The sequence below is a fragment of the Heptranchias perlo genome, chromosome 8, assembly GCF_035084215.1.
Source record: "Heptranchias perlo isolate sHepPer1 chromosome 8, sHepPer1.hap1, whole genome shotgun sequence".
NCBI classification, from domain to species: Eukaryota; Metazoa; Chordata; class Chondrichthyes; order Hexanchiformes; family Hexanchidae; genus Heptranchias; species Heptranchias perlo.
Genome location: NC_090332.1, coordinates 3,203,434 through 3,226,239, shown reverse-complemented (window position 1 = coordinate 3,226,239; position 22,806 = coordinate 3,203,434). Strand labels below are relative to the sequence as shown.

Here is a 22,806-nt window from a genome sequence, read left to right as displayed (position 1 = left end):
CATTAAACTTGCACCATTACGCTCTCCAACAGTAATCTCTCCGCCCTTATTCCTTAACCTCCCTTCATTGTTATCTCAATTACCTCGGGCAACATTCCCCGCAGGCTGCACTTTTGAGCAGAAATGTCATCAGCGCTGACATTTATTCCCTCCATAATGCTGTACTGGAATCTGCACTAGGTCCAGGCTCCAACCTCTGTAACTGGGTGACAAAGAACAGGAGCCTCTCGGCTCTGCATGTCCAGATCTGCAACTCAATTAACATCCAATTACTCAGCTTCAGTTCCCCAGCAGCTCAAACGCCAGGTTGCAGGTTCCAGGTTCATTCTGCTCTGTGATGTTCATTATCAGCCCCTATATCTATCACTCCCACTGATTGCTGACAGATTGCAGCCCACTAGAACTCCATAAAGCTACTTTGTTTATTGACTAGTTCCAACCCAGTTGAGAAGGTGATAAACTCTTACAGTAAATGAGAATACCGTACTGGCATTTACATACCATGTTCGCACACTGTCAAAACCTCTCAAAGTGTCTCCCGGCATATGAATTGCATTTGCTAGCTGCGCAAGCATAGCAAACAATCTGCGTCAGAAACAGCCCCACAAATATGGTTGAGGTAAGTGGCCAGTTAATGTGTTTTTTGAGGGGGCAGGGCTGACTGAAAAGATTAAGTTCATATTGTGCTATCAGATGTCCATTGGGCTTTAAGAGTCAACCATGTTGGTGTGGGACTGGTGTCACGTAAAGGCCAGACCGGGTAAGGACGACATGTTTCCTTCCCTAAAGGAGCAGTGAACCCATTGGGTTTTTTATGACAATCCAAGAGTTCCACGGTCACTTTTACTGAGACCAGCTTTTTATTTCCAGATTTCTTTTTAAAACTGAATTCAAATTCTCAAACTGCCATGGGTGGGATTTGAACTCACAATCTCTGGATCACTAGTCCAGTAACACAACCAATACACTACTGTCTCCACTTTAACAGGAGCAGGCTCTTCAATAAAAACAATGTGGCTTAACTCATTAGGTCTCAGCTGCTCCCTCCATTCTCACTGTGGTGAAATCGAGACTAATTACGCTGCCTCCAGAACTCATTGATTCCCAATACCTCAAAACTGTGGAATTCCTTACCCCCATCAGTCTTAACTCCTGCCGACCATCGACTGACCTTTGAGACCCGAGACTGACATCACCCATCACCATGGTGTCAGCCCTGACTCAGTGGGCAGCACTCTCGCCTCTGAGTCAGAAGGTCGTGCGTTTAAGTCCCCACTCCAGAGACTTGAGCACAAAATCTAGGCTGACACTCCCAGTGCAGTACTGGGGGAGTGCTGCACTGTCAGAGAAGCCGTCTTTAGAATGAGATATTAAAACGAGGCCCCGTCTGCCCTCTCAGGTGGATGTAAAAGATCCCACGGCCACTATTTTGAAGAAGAGCAGGGCAGTTTCATGGGGAAGGTTTAAACTAGAATGGCAGGGGGATGGGAACCTGAGCAGGGAGACAGAGGAGGGGGAAACAAGGATAGAAACAAAAGACAGAATTGGAAGAAGCAATAGTGGAAAGCAAAGAAAACAAGGGTGAAAAACAAATAGGGCCATAGTGCAAAATAAAACTAAGATGACTAGCAATCTTAAAAAGACAAGTCTAAGGGCATTGTGTCTTAATGCGCGGAGCATTCGCAATAAGGTAGATGAATTAACATTAGACCTGGGTGTCCTTGCACACCAGTCGCTGAAAGCGAGCATTCAGGTGCAGCAAGCAGTTAGGAAGGCGAATGGTATGTTGGCCTTCATTGCAAGAGGATTTGAGTACAGGAACAGGGATGTCTCACTGCAGTTATACAGGGCCTTGGTGAGACCACATCTGGAGTATTGTGTGCAGTTTTGGTCTCCTTATCTGAGGAAGGATGTCCTTGCCATGGAGGGAGTGCAACGAAGGTTTACCAGACTGATTCCTGGGATGGCAGGACTGACGTATGAGGAGAGATTGGGTCGACTAGGCCTATATTCATAAATCCAATCCGGCCAATTACCGCCCCATCAGTCTACTCTCAATCATCAGCAAAGTGATGGAAAGTGTCGTCGACAGTGCTATCAAGCGGCACTTACTCACCAATAACCTGCTCACCGATGCTCAGTTTGGGTTCAGTCAGGACCACTCGGCTCCAGACCTCATTACAGCCTTGGTCCAAACATGGACAAAAGAGCTGAATACCAGAGGTGAGGTGAGAGTGACTGCCCTTGACATTCAACGGCATTACCATCGCCGAATCCCTCACCATCAACATCCTGGGGGTCACCATTGACCAGAAACTTAACTGGACCAGCCACATAAATACAGTGGCTACAAGAACAGGTCAGAAGCTGGGTATTCTGCGGTGAGTGACTCACCTCCTTATTCCCCAAAGCCTTTCCACCATCTACAAGGCACAAATCAGGAGTGTGATGGAATACTCTCCACTTGCCTGGATGAGTGCAGCTCCAACAACACTCAAGAAGCTCAACACCATCCAGGACAAAGCAGCCTGCTTGATTGGCACCCCATCCACCACCCTAAACATTCACTCCCTTCACCACCAGCGCACTGTGGCTGCAGTGTGTATCATCCACAGGATGCACTGCAGCAACTCGCCAAGGCTTCTTCGACAGCAACTCCCAAACCTGCGACCTCTACCACCTAGAAGGACAGTGCAGCAGGCACATGGGAACAACACCACCTGCACGTTCCCCTCCAAGTCACACACCATCCCGACTTGGACCTATATCGCCGTTCCTTCATCGTCGCTGGGGCAAAATCCTGGAACTCCCTTCCTAACAGCACTGTGGGAGAACCTTCACCACACGGACTGCAGCGGTTCAAGAAGGCGGCTCACCGCCACCTTCTCGAGGGCAATTAGGGATGGGAAATAAATGCCGGCCTCGCCAGCGACGCCCACATCCCGTGAACGAATAAAAAAAATATTCACTAGAGTTTAGAAGAATGAGAGGTGATCTCATCGAAACATATAAAATTCTAACAGGAATAGACAGACTAGATGCAGGGAGGATGTTCCCGATGGCTGGGGAGTCCAGAACCAGGGGTCACAGTCTCAGGATACGGGGTATGCCATTTAGAACCGAGATGAGGAGAAATTTCTTCACTCAGAGGGTGGTGAACCTGTGGAATTCTCTACCACAGAAGGCAGTGGAGGCCAAGTCATTAGATGTATTCAAGAAGGAGATAGATATATTTCTTAATGCTAAAGGGATCAAGGGATATGGGGAAAAAGCGGGAACAGGGTACTGAGTTAGACGATCAGCCATGATCATTTTGAATGGTGGAGCAGGCCCGAAGGGCCGAATGGCCTACTCTTGCTCCTATTTTCAATGTTTCTATGTTTCTATAAGCTGTCCCCATGTCCTGGACAATATTTAATCCCCAACCAACAACTTAAAACAGATTACCTGGTCATTATGACATTACAGCCTTTTTAGGGGGATGTGTACAACACTGGCAAGGCAGTACCTATTTCCAATCCCTAGTTTCCTTGAAGGCATTAAGTGTCAGTGACATCTTTCAAAAACACATCAGGTTCCACATGTACGCTGACGACACCCAGCTCTACCTCACCACCACCTCTCTCGACCCCCCCCACAACTGTCTCTTATTTGTCACACCGCTTGTGCGACTGGATGAGCAGAAATTTCCTCCAACTAAATATTGGGAAGACCGAAGCTGTTGTCCTCGGTCCCCGCCACAAATTCTGTTCCCCGGCCACGGACTCCATCCCTCACCCTGGCCATGGTCTGAGGCTGAACCAGACTGTTCGCAATGTTGGCCTCCTATTTGACCCTGAGATGAGCTTCCAATCGCATATCCACTCCATCACCAAGACCGCCTACTTCCACCTCCGTATCATTGCCCGTCTCCGCCCCTGCCTCAGCTCATCTGCTGCTGAAACGCTAATCCATGCCTTTGTTACCTCTAGACTTAACCATTCCAATGCTCTCCTGGCCGGCCTCCCATCTTCCATCCTCCATAAACTTGAGCTCATCCAAAACTCAGCTACACGTAACCTAACTCGCACCAAGTCCCTTTCTCCCATCACCCCTGTGCTCGCTGACCTACATTGGCTCCCGGTCCGGGAATGCCTCGATTTTAAAATTCCCATCCTTGTTTTCAAATTGCTCCATTCCCCCCCCCCCGCCCTCACCCTCTCTATCTCTGTAACCTCCTCCAGCCCTACAACGCTCCAAGATCCTTGTGCTACTCCAATCCTGGTCTCTTGCACATCCCTAAATTTAATCGCTCCACCATTGGCGGCCGTGCCTTCAGCTGCCTAGGCCCTAAGCTCTGAAATTCCTTCCCTAAACCTCTCTACCTCTCTCTCCTCCTTTAAGATGCTCCTTAAAACCTACTTCTTTGACCAAGTTTTTGGCCACCTGTCCTAATATCTCCTTATGTGGCTCGGTGTCAAATTTTTGTTTGATAATCGCTCCTGTGAAGCGCCTTGGGATGTTTTGCTACATTAAAGGCGCTATACAAATGCAAATTGTTGTTGTTGTATTGTGGGGCTGGAGTTACATGCTGGCCAGACTGAGGAAGGGCGGCAGGATTCCTTCCTTAATGGGCATTAGTGAACCAGTTGGATTTTTACAACAATTCAGCAAATTTCATGGTCATTTTTTTCCTTAGTGACAGCCCATGAATTACCAGATTTATTGAAATCAATTTCATAGCTTACCTTTGAACTCAGGTCACCCAGGCTGCTAGTCCAGTATCATAACCACTAAGCTTCATATATCTCTCTTGCTGTCCTTAGCCAGTGTCCACACACATGCACTTCCAGGAATACGAAAGGCGATCTTATTGAAACATATAAGATTGTGAAGGGGCTTGATCGGGTGGATGCGGTAAGGATGTTCCCAAGGATGGGTGAAACTAGAACTAGGGGGCATAATCTTAGAATAAGGGGCTGCTCTTTCAAAACTGAGATGAGGAGAAACTTCTTCACTCAGAGGGTAGTAGGTCTGTGGAATTTGCTGCCCCAGGAAGCTGTGGAAGCTACATCATTAAATAAACTTAAAACAGAAATAGACAGTTTCCTAGAAGTAAAGGGAATTAGGGGTTGCGGGGAGCGGGCAGGAAATTGGACATGAATTTAGATTTGAGGTTAGGATCAGATCAGCCATGATCTTATTGAATGGCGGAGCAGGCTCGAGGGGCCGATTGGCCTACTCCTGCTCCTATTTCTTATGTTCTTATGTTACTGCCGCCAGGAAGCTCTTGTTCACACCAAGAGTGGTCAACTTTAGGAAAGAACTTTGAAGCCTCTGTGATGATTGAGAGACATGATGTGGAGATGCCGGTGATGGACTGGGGTTGACAATTGTAAACAATTTTACAACACCAAGTTATAGTCCAGCAATTTTATTTTAAATTCACAAGCTTTCGGAGATTTTCTCCTTCCTCAGGCAAATGTTTCAAGATCTCAAGATGTTTCGAGATCTTGAAACATTTGCCTGAGGAAGGAGAAAATCTCCGAAAGCTTGTGAATTTAAAATAAAATTGCTGGACTATAACTTGGTGTTGTAAAATTGTTTACAATGATTGAGAGAGAGTGGGATGTTGTGGCAGGGTTGTAGTTCTGGAAGGACAAACTCGGATAAGGCAACTGGCTTTCCTCACCCATGTCTGTCTTGTAATTTTATCAAAAGTCAGGTTAATATTTCGAGTGGGACCTTTCATTCCAACTTGGGACATGAGTTCGCAAGTGAACTTGGAGCTGCAATACCAATACTTCTCTAGTGGGGGCGATGAAGAACACACTGGCCCACAATAGCTCAGCGGTGCCACCAGCAGGCAGACAGTGGGTATTACAGCTGTTTGGTTAAATGGCGTTAAACAGAAAGTGTAATCGGCAGAGGTTTATTACAATTTAAGGAATGTTACATGCAAAATCTGTGAAAAGTAAGACCCCTACAACCTACATTACTCACTCATTATCGTTACAGATTCAAAATATCCTGTCCTTTTATTTGTTGGTGCTTAATCAGAGAACAGGACAGTTTCTTGCTTCTGATTTTTAGTCTCATTTGTGACTGTAATTTGGATATTTCGCCAACACATCACTGCTCCCCAAGATGGAGGAATCCCCTTGTCAGTTCTGGAAATGGAAGAGTTTTGACTTTCATCGCCCAGTGTGGCTATCAAGCCCCTTCCTGTTCTGTAATTTCTGTCATTCGAAGAAAACCCCCCTTCTATTGAGCCCGAGCGCAGGGAGTGATTTGGAAATGTTGGTTCAGGATGATGTTCGCTGTGAGAAGTGCCCCAAACACCGAGCCTACGGCCCTTTCTGCAATCACTCAGTTTTGTTCAGGTCGGCCTGTACCGGACGGTATTAACGTGTGAAGTCCAAGTACAGATCAGCTCTGACTGAGGCTCCCAGTTCAGAGTTGTCGCCACTGATGGGACAGTGTAGAGGGAGCTTTACTCTGTATCTAACCTGTGCAATACCTGCCCTGGGTGTGTTTGATGGGACAGTGTAGATGGAGTTTACTCCGTATCTAACCCATGCTGTATCTGCCCTGGGACTTCTTGAAGCTGAGAGTAGTTGCCAGAAGTGAAAAAGTCATCTTCTATTCTCCATCACTGATATCCATCTTCCTGATAAGCGCAAAGCAAATCTCCCAAGTAAAACAACAAAAATGTGATGTTTTTCCTGCATGAGTCTGTGTAAAAGGAAGGGATCACTGACACTGAGGCAGGTCACACAGGGCTGAATACTGAGACTGCTCAGGTCTCCAATGGCCATTAAGCAGCGATAGCAGAGAATTGATGAGCTGACACATGGGGCCAAGAGTTCTGTACAATAACCTTTTATCGCTTTGTTAATGGCAATTTACTAACATTTCCCTCTAATAGTGCAGCCAGTTTTAAGGCTGATTGTATTAAGGACACTCACACCAAAGCCTTTGGATCATTAAATGTGTTTAAGTCGCTTTATCACCCAGTTATGGTCCTTGCAGAATCATCTTATTCCGTGAGGCCTTCTGTACGGTCTCTCGAACTGACAAGACAGATTTAAAAAGGGGGATGGAGTGCAGAGTGTGTTTCATGACTGGAGATCCGGGAGGGAAGGGGATTATACGTAGAATTACATAGAATTTACAGCACAGAAACAGGCCATTCGGCCCAACTGGTCCATGCTGGTGTTTATTCTCCACACGAGCCTCCTCCCTCCCTATTTACATCATCTCACCCTATCAGCATATCCTTCTATTCCTTTCTCCCTCATGTGTTTATCGAGCCTCCCCTTAAATCCATCTCCACTATTCACCTCAACTACTCCTTGTGGGAGCGAGTTCCACATTCTCACCACTCCGAGTAAAGATGTTTCTCCTGAATTCCTTATTGGATTTATTAGCTCGAGGGGCTGAATGGCCTCCTCCTGATCCTCTGAGAAGGATTCTGAAAGCACGTGCACAGGATGCTGATCAGTGACCACCTCCTTCTGACTCTCCTCTCCTCTTCGTCGTTGTATCAGTTGTTTGCGATGATCTAATTTGTCGCTGTATTTCTACCCAGAATGACTAAATGGTAATAAGATGTGACAGTGGTGGCCTGCTGTTCCTTCAATCCTTTCACATTCATTTATTCATCAGCCTCCCATTAATGCACTGGACACCTGATTTGGATGATTAAGAGTGAACCCACAGCAACACTCAAGGTCTGCTTCAGAACAGAAGACTCGTCCCTTTGAATCGCAATGTCCGTGAACTCTTTGGTAGAATGGAAGCTAATAGATTCAGCTTTTGTTACAAGTCAGGAGCATCATCTGCAGTCGTGAGGCAGAGAGGGAGGTTGAAAAAATAAAACACAATCAGATCGCACACTTCTTTCAATCAGTTTCATCCTTCGACAGCACCTCCCAAACTCACGACCTCCACCACCTCGAAGGACAAGAGCAGCAGGCACATGGGAACACCACCACCTGCACGTTCCCCTCCAAGTCACACACCATCCCGTCTTGGAAATATATCACCGTTCCTTCATCGTCGCTGGGTCAAAATCATGGACCTAATGGCACTGTGGGAGAACCTTCACCACACGGACTGCAGCGGTTCAAGAAGGTGGCTCACCACCACCTTCTCAAGGGGCAACTAGGGATGGGCAATAAAAATGCTGTCCTTGTCAGCGACGCCCACATCCCAAGAATGAATTTTTAAAAATTCCAACTGCTTGAGAAAATGAACTCTTGCACCTTTAACGATCACATCGCACTTCAGAAACTTCTAGACCTAATGCTGGATAATTGCCTAGAAAGTATGTGCCTGATTTCATGCTTGAGACTGGTTCTTGAGGTCCCAGCTTTGTTCCAGCTGTTGGTCAGCTTTTGCTAGTTTTGTAACTCGGCTTGCATGTATTTGGACCTATGTTTCCATGTGAAATCTACTGAGCCTTAACGTCATCTTGGCCCAGTTAGTGGTCCTCTTTATCTCTGACTCAGCTCTAGGGCTGCCAACTCTGGGTTGACCACAGGTGGCTATGCCTTCAGCTGCCTGGGCCCAACCTCTGGAATTCCCTCCCTAAACCTCTCCGCCTCTCTCTGCTACTTTAAGACCCTCCTTAAAATCTATCTCTTTGGCCAAGCTTTTGGTCACCTGTCCTAATATCTCCTTATGTGGCTCAAAATGGTTTTATGAAAGGGAAATCATGTTTGACAAATTTATTAGAGTTTTTTGAGGATGTAACTAGCAGATAAAGGGGAACCAGTGGATGTAGTGTATTTGGATTTTCAAAAGGCATTCGATAAGGTGCCACATAAAAGGTTGTTACGCAAGATTGGGCTCATGGGGTTGGGGGTATTATATTAGCATGGATAGAGGATTGGTTAATGGGCAGAAAATAGAGAGTAGGGACAAACAGGTTGGCAGGCTGTAACTAGTGGGGTGCCACAAGGATTAGTGCTTGGGCCTCAGCTATTTACAATCTATATTAATGACTTAGATGAAGGGACCGAGTGTAAAGTATCCAAGTTTGCTGACGATACAAAGCTAGGTGGGAAAGTAAGCTGTGAGGAGGACACAAAGAGGCTGCAAAGGGATATCGACAGGTTAAGTGAGTGGGCAAGAAGGTGGCAGATGGAGTATAATGTGGGGAAATGTGAGGTTATTCACTTTGGTAGGAAGAATAGAAAAGCAGAATATTTTTTAAATGGTGAGAAACTATTAAATGTTGGAGTTCAGAGAGATTTGTACAAGAAACACAAAAAGCTAGTATGCAGGTACAGCAAGCAGTTAGGAAGGCAAATGGCATGTGGGCCTTTATTGCAAGGGGATTGGAGTATAAGTCAGAAGTCTTGCTGCAATTGTACAGGGCTTTGGTGAGACCTCACCTGGAGTACTGAGTACAGTTTCGGTCTCCTTATCTAAGGAAGGATATACTTACCTTGGAGGCAGTGCAATGTAGGTTCACTAGATTAATTCCTGGGATGAGAGGGTTGTCCTATGAGGAGAGGTTGAGTAGAATGGGCCTATACTCTCTGGAGTTTAGAAGAATGAGAGATGATCTCATTAAAACATATAAGATTCTGAGGGGGCTTGACAGGGTAGATGCTGAGAGGCTGTTTCCCTTGGCTGAAGAGTCTAGAACTAGGGGGCATAGTCTCAGGATAAGGGGGCGGCCATTTAGGACTGAGATGAGGAGGAATTTCTTCACTCATAGGGTTGTGAATCTTTGGAATTCTCTACCCCAGAGGGCTGTGAATGCTCAGTCATTGATTATATTCAAGACTGAATCAATAGATTTTTGGACTTTAGGGGAATCAAAGGATATGGGGATCAGGTGGGAAAGTGGAGTTGAGGTCGAAGATCAGCCATGATCTGATTGAATGGCGGAGCAGGCTCGAGGGGCCGTATGGCCGACTCCTACTCATATTTCTCATGTTCTTATGCCTCGGAGTCATAAGGTCCCCACTCCAGAAACTTGAGCACACAATCTAGGCTGACACTCCAGTGCAAAAGGAATGCCACACTGTCAGAGGTGCCATCATTCAGATGAGATGTTAAACCGAGGAACCGTCTGCCCTCTCAAGTGGATGTAAAAGATCCCAAGGCTCTATTTGAAAAGGAGCAGGGGAGTTCCCTCCCATGGTCCCAGTCACTATTTCTCCCAACATCACCAGGTTAATTGGTCATTCACCTCATTGCAGCTTGTGGAATCGCACTGTATGCAAATAGGCTGCTGCATAAGTTACTGCAATTCACCTATCGTAACGTGTGCTCAGAATGGTGCAGAGATACTGTATAAATGCGAGTATGATTTCCATGATTTTAACCCCATTTATCGATTTGAAATCAGTTAGCACAGGCATTAAAATCACACGCCCATCAGGAAATTTAGGTTTAACCGTTCACTGTGGTAAAAGTGCTTTCTCCAAACTATAAATGGAATGACCTCTATTGGCGAGATGTTGCACTACAGCATTAAGACGACTACATTTTATCAGTCAGAAGAGGTCAGGACAAATAATCCAGGGAACGTGAGCTCAAATCCCAGTTTAAATAAAAGACTGGTATCATCAAGCTGTCATATTGCCGTAAAAACCCGACTGGTTCACTAGTGTGCTTTAGGGCAGGAATCCTGCAGTCCGTACCCAGTCTGGCCTGTGTCTCTTCACCGCCCTCTGAATATTTACAGTGAGTGTCAATATTTACAGGGAGCTCTGCGGAGGGACGAAGGCTGCTGCAGGACCAGAATTTGAGCCCATTTGGCCACAATTCTGCAACACACAGGCAGGTGGAACTTTAAGTTTGTCTGTAGGACCAGGAGTAAATCAGTCAGCCCCTCAAAACTGTTCCGCTATTCAATTCCATCAAAAGTGGGTAGATGGAGTCGAGGTACAGATCAGCCATGATCCAATTGAACGGCGGAACAGGGTCGAAGGGCTGAATGGCCTACTCCTGGTCTTAAAGATTCACAAGCTCAGATTTTCTGATCGTTATTTTAAATAAACAGTTTTATCAAAAAAAATAAATCTAGGTTATATTCATAGAAAGTTATGGTACAGAAGGAGGCTATTCAGCCCATCATGTCCGTGCCGGCCGAAAGAGAGTTATTCAGCTTAATCCCACTTTCCAGCCCTTGGTCCGTAGCCCTGTGGGTTACAGCACTTCAGGTGCACATCCAAGTACTTTTTAAATGAGTTGAGGGTTTCTGCCTCTACCACCCTCTCAGTGAGTTCCAGACCCCCACCACCCTCTGGGTGGAAAAAATTCTCCTCAGCTTCCCTCTAATCCTTCTACCAATTACTTTAAATCTATGCCCCCTGGTCACTGACCCCTCTGCTAAGGGAAATAGGTCCTCCCTATCCACTCCAGTCATAATTTTATACACCTCAATTAAATCTCCCCTCAGTCTCCTCTGTTCCAGTGAAAACAACCCCAGCCTATCCAATCTTTTCTCATGGCTAAAATTCTCCAGTCCTGGCAACATCGTCTTAAATCTCCTCTGCACCCTCTCCAGTGCAATCACAACTTTCCTGTAATGCGGCCCGAGGGTCTCAAAACTGTGCAACTCTCTTTAGCTCCGTTGGTCTTCCTGTCCCAGGCTTGACCTGACCCCATCTCCCCCATCACTCTCAGCAGCGACGATGACCTGGATCACGGCTTCTCAAACACATTTATTTATAAAATAAAAAGAAATGTTCCACAGTTGCCAAAAGGTTTTGATGCATTTATTAAACTAACTACACATGAAAAAAGACAGTAAAATAAATTGTAGGAAATAATTTACAACAGGAATAAGACTCTTAAAAGACAGCAAATGGACAATAGGGACTACACATTCTGACTACAACTCATCGCCATTATGGAAACTATGAACACAGGCCAGACGGAACATGGAATGTCCTAGTCAATTATACACATATATAGTTCATTGTAAATCGCTAGAAGCTACAATTTTCTTGGTAAATTTACACAATTAAAATGCCTTCATTTTGAAGTTACGACAGCTCGATATTTTATATATTACGTTATAAAGAGTTTTTTCAAGGCACTTCTGGATGATTTTTTTTTTAAAACTGCAGTTTAACATTTTCCATAAAATTTTCTTAAAACATCTTTTTCTGAATTCCTTTTCTCCTCCTACCGCAAACAAAAAAATACACATATATATTTACACACGCACGCACACTCCTCCGTCACAACCTTTGTAAGTTCCGCTTGCTCTTTCTGCTCCCAGCTTGCGGCTGTAACTTGGAGCTGTTTTTGAAAAGCCGCAGGGCGCAGTCCTTTGACCCGTGAAAGACACCGAAGCACTGCGAGCAGTAGTCGTAGGCGCAGTGCTCGCTGCTGCAGATTGCCCTCTGCTGGTAAGAGAGGAACTTGGCCGGCGAACCGCACTGAGGGCAGATTTTGAGGGTCTCGTCCCACTTGAGCGTTTTCACGACCTGGACGGGGTGGGTGGGGATGGGAAGGGAAACACACCATGATTTATAAACGCACGCACACATACCTAGGGAAATAGTCACGGCAAGTTTTAAACGCGAGAAAAGGTGATGGGGGCTCTTTCTGACCCCTCAAGCCCACCCCTTCCAATGGATCTCCCATGCAATCTGCTCCACCAGGGACTCTAGCAAGCCCACTTAAACTCCCATGGACTGGTTCACTCCGCCTCTTGGTATTTGGGAGGGGGAAAAAATCTGGATCATGACCCTTCTCAGTATTTTCTGTCCTGCAAAGGGTGGAAGTGATGCTTCAGTTGGACAGAGCCTTGGTCAGACCCCATCTGGAGATACTGCATTCAGTTCTGGGCGTCACATCTCAGGAAGGATATATTGACCTTGGAGGGGGCGCAGCGCAGATTCACCAGAATGATACTGGGGCTTAAAGGGTTAAATTACGAGGACAGATTTCACAAACTTGAGTTTAGAAGGTCAAATGGGTGATCTAATAGAAGTGCTTAAAATGATCAAGGGATTCGATAGGTTAGCTAGAGAGAAACTATTTCCTCTGTTTCCAGGACAAAGGGAGGCACGAACATTAAAATTAGAGCTGGGTCGTTCAGGACTGAAACCAGGAAGCACTGCCTTTGACACAGCAGTGGAAAAATAAAGTTACCTGTTGATGCCGTACGCTTTTTTGGGAAGAGTTGCTGCCCTTGGCCAAGCTGAAGGAATGGGGCTGAGACGAGACTTTCTGAGGCGAATTCAGGCCCACGGACTGAACCGCAGAGAGCGCTCCTCGGGAAACCATGTATCTCCGTGTGGCTGCATCACCCAGTGAGTGAGCAGCAGACATCTGGTATCACAGGAAGAAAATATACAGGTTAAAAACAAAAACAGAAGGAACTTAGCAAAACACCATTGTATGAAGAGTATCCATTAAGCAATGCGGCTGTGGGACAGGAGAACATTAGGAACAGGAGGAGGCCATTCAGCCCCACAAGCCTGTCCCACCATTCGATTAGATCATGGCTGATCTGCACCTCAACTCCATATCCCTTGATACACTCCCCCAACAAAAAAAATCTATCGATCTCAGTCTTGAAAATTTCAATTGTCCCCCAGCATCCACAGCTGCAGAACAGTGCCCCAAGATTCGGCCCCAATAGCCCCCCCCCACCAGGGGGAATAGCACCGTGTGCCCGATTCTCCCCATTAAACCCCATAATTTCCCTTAGAACCGCAGCCCAGGAGTCACGACCTTCGGAGTTGCATCCCAGAGAGCCAGCCCTGCGGGATGGGAAGGGAGAGGGGACAATCGGAGGAAAAGTGCCTTGACCTTCCCGCCCAGATTTTAAACTGCTTCACACGACATGGGGCAGTTTCAGCCAATCTCCACCAGCAAGTGCACCCAAACGTTGATGGTTACAAACTCAAACGATGGCGTCGGAGAACAGGGGTTTATGCAAAATAAGCCAAGTCTCAGTCACCCCAGAGGAAGAGACTTCACAGAGGCATGTCTCAGTACTTCACATCACCACAGATGTGAACCTGGGCTCCCAAGTCTGTCTTATAACCTTTTAACAGTATTTACTTGGATTCACACTTTAAACAACTTGCGTTTACATAGCGCCTTTAATGTAGTAAAATGTCCCAAGGTGCTTCACAGGAGTGTAATCAGACAAAATTTGACACCGAGCCGTAGAGATATTAGGACAGGTGACCAAAAGATTGGTCAAAGAGGTAGGTTTTAAGGAGAGTCTTAAAGGAGAAGTGGAGGGGTTTAGGGAGGGAATTCCAGAGCTTGTGGCCTAGACAGCTGAAGGCACGGCCGCCAATGGTGGGGCGAAGTTAATCGGGGATGTGCAAGAGGCCAGAATTGGAGGGACACAGTTGTCGGAGGGTTGTAGGGCTGGAGGAGGTCACGGAGATAGAGGGGGGCGAGGCTAAGGAGGGATTAAGACAAGGTTGAGAATTTACAATTCAAGGTGTAGCCAGACCAGGAGCCAATGCAGCCAGCGAGTGTAAAAGAAACAATGACTTACCCGTCGTAACCGAGAAGCCTTCTTCAAGACTTGGCTTGCCCATTTATCTTGAAGAATTATCCTCCTCCATGTCTTGCTCACCTTCACACAGCTGTTGAGGAAAAAAACAACCAAAGCCAAGGTTTCAGTCATTGTAGCCTTACAAATAGAGAGGAAACTTGAAAATTTGACATCAAGGGTGAACGAGCAGAAAATACAGCAGCTTCAAGGAAACCCACCATTTTGGATCTGTTCCTCTTCTCCCTTCCACCCCACTCAGCTTCTCCTTACTGCAAGTTACAGGGAAGGGCCACCTGTGTTCTGAGTAGTTGCAGTTGCTCAGAGGACACTCACTACCAGGAGGGCACTGCTGCTGCTCACTCGGCCAGTATATGAACAAGTTGGTCCAGATAGGAACAGGAGGAGGCCATTCAGCCCCTCGAGCCTGTTCCACCATTCAATTAGGTCATGGTTGATCTGTACCTTAACTCCATCTCCCCGCCTTGGTTCCGTATCCCTTAATCCCCTTACCCAACGAAAATCTATCAATCTCAGTTTTGAAATTTTCAATTGACCCCCAGCCTCAACAGCTTTTTGAGGGAAGAGTGTTCCAGATTTCCACTACCCTTTATGTGAAGTGGCTCCTGATTTCACCCCGAACGGCCTCGCTCTAACTTTAAAGGTTATGCCCCCCCTCGTTCTGGACATTCCTCACCAGAGGAAATAGGGTAAATAGAGAAACTATCAAATCCTTTAATCATCTTAAACGCCTCAAATCAGATCATCCCTTAATCTTCTATGATTCTATAAAGCATTTGGACAGTTACATGGGTAAGATGGGTATAGAGGGATATGGGCCAAGTGCAGGCAATTGGGACTAGCTTAGTGGTATAAACTGGGCGACATGGACACGTTGGGCCGAAGGGCCTGTTTCCATGTTGTAACTTCTATGATTCTATACTCGAGATGAGCTCAGAGGCTAAAAGAGGTCAATCCTACCACAGCCAATGGCTGCGTAGAGGCCGTCGGTAATGTGTAGAGAGATGGGCACAGGCTCAATACTGCACTGGGATGTCAGCCCAGATCGTGTGCTCAAGTCTCTGGAGTAGGACACAGCTTTGATGCAGGCTAAAGCCGCCGCCCCCCCCCATACCGACTCAGTAAAACGTGTCTCAATCTCAACCTCACAGGAGATCCACTACTGCAACACCCGTTACATCATCACCACGTCCGCGTGATTTAGCGACTGCTCACCACAAATCCACACCCATTAGCAACAGCCTCAAAAACATCCCAATCTCATCTTCATCCAGAGGGAGCATTTATAATAAATGGGAAGGTCCGCTCTGGTTGGTGACAATGCCGTGCGTGTGCCACGCTACATTTTTTTGCTACGAGACCGCGGGTTTTCAAGGTGGCGGCCGCGAGGGAATCAGGTTTTGTTTCGCGGTGGGCCACAAGCACAGCATCTCAGGAATCCCGAATTCTTCCTGTACTGGTATGGGAGTACGCCAATATATAATGGGAGCTGTCCCCCTCCCTCAAACACAGTTTGGTGGGGGAGGGGTACGATAATGTGACTAGTTATGAGGCTGGATTAGCAACCTAGAGGTCACAAGTTCAAACTGAAGTCAATAAGTCTGGTCATTTGTGAGCTGACACCAGAGAGCGAGCATTAAATCTACCAGATTTGGTGTAAAAACCCAAATGGTTCAGGAGATGTTGTCCAGGGAACGCAGTCTCCAACTGCTCATTTGTGTAGGACCAGACCATATGGTTGACTCAATGCTCTCAGGGCAATAAATGTTGCCTTTTCAGAGTTGTGCTCATGCCATAAACAAGGTTTTTAAAAAAAAAAACCTACAGCACAGAAACAGGCCATTCAGCCCAACTGGTCTATGCCGGCATTTATGCTCCACACGAGTCTCCTCCCACCCCTCTTCATCTAACCCTATCCGGATATCCTTCGATTCCTTTCTCCCTCATGTGCTTATCTAGCTTCTCCTTTCAATACATCTGTGCTATTCGCCTCCATTACTCCTTGTGGGAGTGAGTTCCACATTCTAACCACTCTCTGGGAAAAGAAGTTTCTCCTGAATTCCTTATTGGATTTATTGGTGAATTATCTTATATTTATGACCACTAGTTTTGGATCCCCCCCACAAGTGGAAACATCTTCTCTACGTCCACCCTATTGAACACCTTCATAATTTTAAAGACCTCTGTCAGGTCATCCCTCAGCCTTCTCTTTATTCTAGAGGAAAAGAGCCACAGCCTGCTCAATCTTTCCTGGTAATTACAACCTCTCAGTTCTGGTATCATCCTAGTAAATCTTTTTTGCACCTTCTCCGGTGCCTCCATGTCCTTTTTATAATATGGAGACTAGAACCGTGCACAGTACTCCAAGTGTGATCTAACCACGGTTCGATACAACACAACAATGCTCAGAGATAGAGTGGGAGTAAACTAGTACATGGGACTTACTTCCGTAGGTCAGAGCCAGACAGATAATTCAGCAGTTTGATCAGAAGGTGCGGGAAGCCTCTCTCCAAAAGCTCCTTCCAAACGTCCACGTGCTCGAGTCCCATTTTCCTGCCGATGAGGTTCCCTATGTTGAAGCTTTGCTCCGGTAGGATCTCCCTGAGCATGGACTGATCCACACCGACTCTTCCTTTCGCTTGCCCCATTCTCTGGCAAACCGCCCGCCCAACCTGAAGGGCCGGTAGGAGGTGCCACTTGGGATGTCGGAGGCTCTTCTCAAGTGGTTCGGCTGACTTCGTCTCGAGTCCAGAACCCCCTGCGACACTGTGCACATGCAAAACACCCGCTGGCCCCACCTTCGCCTCCTCCTCATCGCAAGGTTGACCTTCCGGAGAGTTTGAAAGAGAGGACCCATTAAGCGAGGACAAGTAGCCACTGTCCTGAGACAAGTAACCACTGTCCTGAGACGAGGCAGGGTTACAACCAGAAGGGCCACAGGAGCAGCCTGCCGATTTCGAGCGAGAGTCACATTTGGCCGGCACAGCAAAACTTTCTGCGATTCTGGCGCCTGCGTTGGATTCCGGAGACTTGAGGGAACGGGCCTGGTGCAGACAGACCGAGTCTCGCTGTGGGCTGCCCGCCTTCTTCGAGCACATCTCCGCAATCTCGTTACCATCGGAGCACCTGCTGCTCGAGGTGCTATTCGGACAGGCGCCCAAGTGACTGGGTCGACTCGAGTATCTCATGTCGAAGGGATCGAGAGGTGCAGCCGTCACAATTTCCTCGGGATTTTCCCTCAAAACTGAAAAAAAAATTTTTTATTTTAGATAAACACTTCACATAAAATTTGAAGGACAGAATATCAACTAAATGTTTGACCAATTGAGTGCTCATTAGAATGAGGCCTCGTGGTGAACAGCAATCATATCCCAAAGCTTGGGTTAGCTTGTGTCAGCCCTGGCTCAGCGGGTAGCACACTCACCCCAGTCAGAAGGTGGTGGGTTCAAGTCCCACTCCAGGCACTTGAGCACATAATCTAGGCTGACACTCCCCAGTGCAGTACTGAGGGAGTGCCGCACTGTCAGAGGTGCCGTCTTTCAGATGAGATGTTAAACCAAAACCCCACCTGCCCTTTCAGGTGGGCGTAAAAGATCCCACAGCATTATTTGAAGAAGAGCAGGGGGAGTTCTCCCCAATGTCCTGGCCAATATTTATCCCTCAACCAACATCACAAACAGATCATCAGGTCATTATCTCATTGCTGTTTGTGGGATCTTGCTGTGCACAAATTGGCTGCCACATTTCCTACATTACAACAGTGACTACACTTCAAAAGTACTTCATTGGTTGTAAAGTGCTTTGGGACGTCCTGAGGTCATGAAAGGTGCTATATAAATGAAAGTTATTTGTGTCATGGTGCAAGTATCCGCATTGTAAGAAACAGGCATTAATTTTAAATGGTCGGGTTACCCGTTACCTCGACAGATACCTGCTGTGTCTTTCCTGGGAATGGCTTATGGTCTGGATTAGAGAGTCCCGCCCCCATTACAAGGGCACGAGGGATCCGGGAAGTTATCACCACAAAATGCAGCTTATTGAGAAATTGGGGCCCCATTACAAGCTCGAGATCTCACTTTCCAAATAGACCAAGCTGTCGCTCCCTAATTTCAAAGCGATACTCGGGACGAACTCCGACCTGAGTCCCTATCCAGCACACAGATCCCTGGGGGTGTGGGGCGAGGCCATATCAAGTCAGAACTCTAGGATAACCCAAAAGGGATATCAGCGGGGCACGGAAAGAATACTTCTGGATATCTATCGATGCAACACTCGAAACCCCAGGCAATAGGGTCAAGTATAGAGCTCTGTGGGGACAGGAGACACCCGGGACCATATCCCAGCACGGGGGGAGGGTCCACTCGGCTCCTCTTGACCACTTGCCATGTATGGATGCGGCACGCCAGCGTGTACCTCAAGACCTGGACCACGTTGAGAGCGCATCGACCTGGGAAATCACAGACAAGCCCAGGTTTGTCCTCATCGAACTGTCACCCGTGTATACACTTCTCACACCGGGTATGGTCGTGTTAGCGGTTCTGTTACTGGATTAATAAACCAGAGATCAGGAGTTCAAATCCCACCCTGGGGCAGTTTGAGAATTTCAATTCAGTTTTAAAAATCTGGTAATAAAAGTCTGGTCTCAGCAAAAGTGACCGTGAAGCTGTCGGATTGTCATAAAAACCCAACTGGTTCACTAATGTCCTTTAGGGAAGGAAACCTGCCGTCCTTACCCAGTCTGGGCCCATACGTGACTCCAGTCTCACACCAATGTGGTTGATTCTTAACTGCCCCCTGAAGTGGCCAAGCTGTTACCAACGGTTCAAGAACATCAACCACCACCTTCTAAGGATGGGCAATAAACGCCAGCCTTGCCAGCAATGCCCACATCCCAAGAATGATTTTTTTTGAATAGAAATAGGATGCTGCCACCTAGTTCAGGGAAACTTGGGAGCCAGAGTTATGCCAGTTCTGACCAGCTGACTCAGCACAGATCTTTCTGGACGCCACAGTATCACTCTACGCATTATACATATCCATTTCGTATTGAGTGGGTGAGGAAGGGATAGGGGGAACAAAACATGGGCACGGTGCCACATCCCACCACAGTATGTCAACACCCACACTATTCGACAGAAGCTGGTGGATATCGATCAGGAGTGAGAACAGTGTCCCACTCTCACCCGCTCTGGAGAACAAGGAGTTGTCCTCAGTGGTACTGAGGACAACTCCTTGCTCTCCAAAGCGCCATGAGAGCAGCTAAGGGACCCCAGGCCGGGCATTAAACTGATACTTCAGGTCTGTACACTGGAGTACCCCACCAGGCAGTACACTGAGACCACCCTGTTTACACCCTCTAAGTGGGATTGAATCTCTCAAACACGCAATGAGACAGGCATTGCGTGCTACATATGCATAGCAACATTTAAACAAGCCAGTCAGCCCCTCGAGTCTGTACCACCATTCAATTAGATCATGGCTGATCTGCTCAACTCCATTTACCCTCCTTTGCTTCATATCCCTCAATACCGAAACCCAACAAAAATCTATCAATCTCAGCCTTGAACGCCTCAACTGACTCAGAAACCACAGAGTGTGTTCATGATTTCCACTACCCTTTGTGCACACTTACAGATCTTTGTGCGTGGAAAAAATACTTTGAGAATTCACTCCTGAATGGCCAAGCTCCAAGATTAATATTATGCCCCCTTCTGGATTTGCCCAGAGGAAATAGTTTCTCTGTATCCACTCTATCAAATCCCTTTATCATTTTAAAGACTTCGATCAGATCAACCCCCCCCACCAACCGTCTAAACTCAAGGGAATGCAGCCAAGTTTATGCAAGCTGCCCCCTCTAAGCTCTGGTATCGTTCTGATTCCAAGGCAGATATATCCTTCCTGAGGTGGGGTGCCCAGAGCTGAAGGCAGTCTCTCCAGATGGGGGTCTGACCAAGGCTCTGTACAACTGATGCATCACTTCCTCAATTTTGTAATCCAGCCCCCTGGAGACTGGTGAAGCCCCACGTCCCATTAGCCTTTTTTGTCTGCGATTCTATAACCTCCAAACTCCCTCATCATGCAAAAAAAATAAATAACAGGATATGGGGAAACAGCAACATACTAAGTAAGCATCACAAAATTAGTTTATTTTTGAGTAAGTGGGAGAGAGAGAAGTGGATTAAAACTGCTGAAAACACACTGATTAGGACATTAGACTTAGTATAAAGACCTAAAACCGTGCACGGTCCCAGTACAACACACCATTGTCTGGAAAACTGGGACTCGTGTTAAATGAAAATCAGAGTTCCTATTTTAATATTAAAGCATAAAATAAAAGTATTTCCACCCAAAGGGGCATTTCCAGCTGAAAGCCTCATGTAGAACCAGCATTGATACGGACTGACTCCAAGGAAGGAGTTAAATTCTTCCACATTAATGTCTGGTGCAAAAGGTAAAATCAGTTTAAAAGTCCCAGCAGCAATGCCTGGTCTCGGTGACCTGGTTTAATCAATAAGTTAAATGAGTTGATCGAGCGCGAAAGGGACTGACGCAGCGCTCAAACCCGCGGAGATCGCGCCATCTCAGCCCGACCCAGCGCCCCACCACAGACCAGCAGATCCGGCTACCCCCTCCCCCACCACAGACCAGCAGATCCCGCTACCCCCTCCCCCACCCCAGACCAGCAGATCCCGCTACCCCCTCCCCCACCACAGACCAGCAGAACCGGCTACCCCCTCCCCCACCACAGACCAGCAGATCCGGCTACCCCCTCCCCCACCCCAGACCAGCAGATCCCGCTACCCCCTCCCCCACCCCAGACCAGCAGATCCGGCTACCCCCTCCCCCACCACAGACCAGCAGATCCGGCTACCCCCTCCCCCACCACAGACCAGCAGATCCGGCTACCCCCTCCCCCACCCCAGACCAGCAGATCCGGCTACCCCCTCCCCCACCACAGACCAGCAGATCCGGCTACCCCCTCCCCCACCACAGACCAGCAGATCCGGCTACCCCCTCCCCCACCACAGACCAGCAGATCCCGCTACCCCCTCCCCCACCACAGACCAGCAGATCCCGCTACCCCCTCCCCCACCACAGACCAGCAGAACCGGCTACCCCCTCCCCCACCACAGACCAGCAGATCCGGCTACCCCCTCCCCCACCCCAGACCAGCAGATCCCGCTACCCCCTCCCCCACCCCAGACCAGCAGATCCGGCTACCCCCTCCCCCACCCCAGACCAGCAGATCCCGCTACCCCCTCCCCCACCACAGACCAGCAGAACCGGCTACCCCCTCCCCCACCACAGACCAGCAGATCCGGCTACCCCCTCCCCCACCCCAGACCAGCAGATCCCGCTACCCCCTCCCCCACCCCAGACCAGCAGATCCCGCTACCCCCTCCCCCACCCCAGACCAGCAGATCCCGCTACCCCCTCCCCCACCACAGACCAGCAGATCCCGCTACCCCCTCCCCCACCACAGACCAGCAGAACCGGCTACCCCCTCCCCCACCACAGACCAGCAGATCCGGCTACCCCCTCCCCCACCCCAGACCAGCAGATCCAGCTTCCCCCCCACAGAGCAACAAACCTCAGCCCCAACCCGGTGAAGAGCGGGCAGCCCGGGGCGGTGGGGAGGGCCGAGGGGAGGGAGGGAGGGAGAATAAACCGGCGCCGCCGACACTCACCCAACCACCGGGCTGTCCCGCTCTCTCTCCGGCCGAGGCCCGGCTCCCCGTCCCCGGGCTGTCCCGCTCTCTCTCCGGCCGAGGCCCGGCTCCCCGTCCCCGGGCTGTCCCGCTCTCTCTCCGGCCGAGGCCCGGCTCCCCGTCCCCGGGCTGTCCCGCTCTCTCTCCCCCCGAGGCCCAGCTCTCGGGCTCCGGCTGGAAAAGGCGCTGAAATTCAGCCGGCGCCAATTATCTCCGTTTGAATTTGGTCACCAAACCTCTGATTGGCTGAAGCCCCGACCAATCACGCTCCTGTCCCAACCCAGCCAATCAGGAGAGAGAACAATCCAGCCGCCCCGGCCCCGCCCACCCAGGGGGGGGGGGGTTATTAAAGGGATCACCGCCTTCTGGTGAAAAAAAATCGGCAAATCTTTTAAATCAACACGTTTAACTTAAAGGTCAATTTTCTTAACACCAGATGGAAAGTGAAACCTCCCACCCTGGAAATAAAATCAATAACTGCAGCAGGTCGCCCCACACCCGAACTCAGACCCGGGCCGAGCTTCCAAGAACATAAGAAATAGGAGCAGGAGTCGGCCATTCGGCCCCTCGAGCCTGCCCCGCCATTCAATCAGATCACGGCTG

The 22,806-nt window shown here is 48.3% G+C and overlaps 1 protein-coding gene across 1 annotated transcript; it reads right to left on the bottom strand.

Annotated features, from left to right (window-relative positions):
* Nucleotides 1–11,707: 11,707 nt before the first annotated feature.
* On the bottom strand, nt 11,708–22,397 carry fbxo5 (F-box protein 5). Its single transcript, XM_067988259.1, has 5 exons — nt 22,183–22,397; nt 16,940–17,738; nt 14,477–14,567; nt 13,108–13,287; nt 11,708–12,437 (listed from the first exon to the last, which is right to left on the bottom strand). The coding sequence occupies exons 2-5, from the start codon at nt 17,680–17,682 to the stop codon at nt 12,189–12,191; spliced, it is 1,263 nt and encodes a 420-aa protein (XP_067844360.1). The 5' UTR covers nt 17,683–17,738; nt 22,183–22,397; the 3' UTR covers nt 11,708–12,188.
* Between the last annotated feature and the right edge of the window lie 409 nt (nt 22,398–22,806).

Coding starts and splice junctions, on each gene's coding strand:
- fbxo5 (XM_067988259.1), bottom strand. CDS start 17,682: ATGAGATACTCGAGTCGACCCAGTCACTTGGGCGCCTGTCCGAATAGC. Junction 14,568..16,939: donor TCTGGCTCTGACCTACGGAA/GTAAGTCCCATG, acceptor TTTCCTCAACAG/CTGTGTGAAGGTGAGCAAGA. Junction 13,288..14,476: donor AGGCTTCTCGGTTACGACGG/GTAAGTCATTGT, acceptor CTGTGATACCAG/ATGTCTGCTGCTCACTCACT.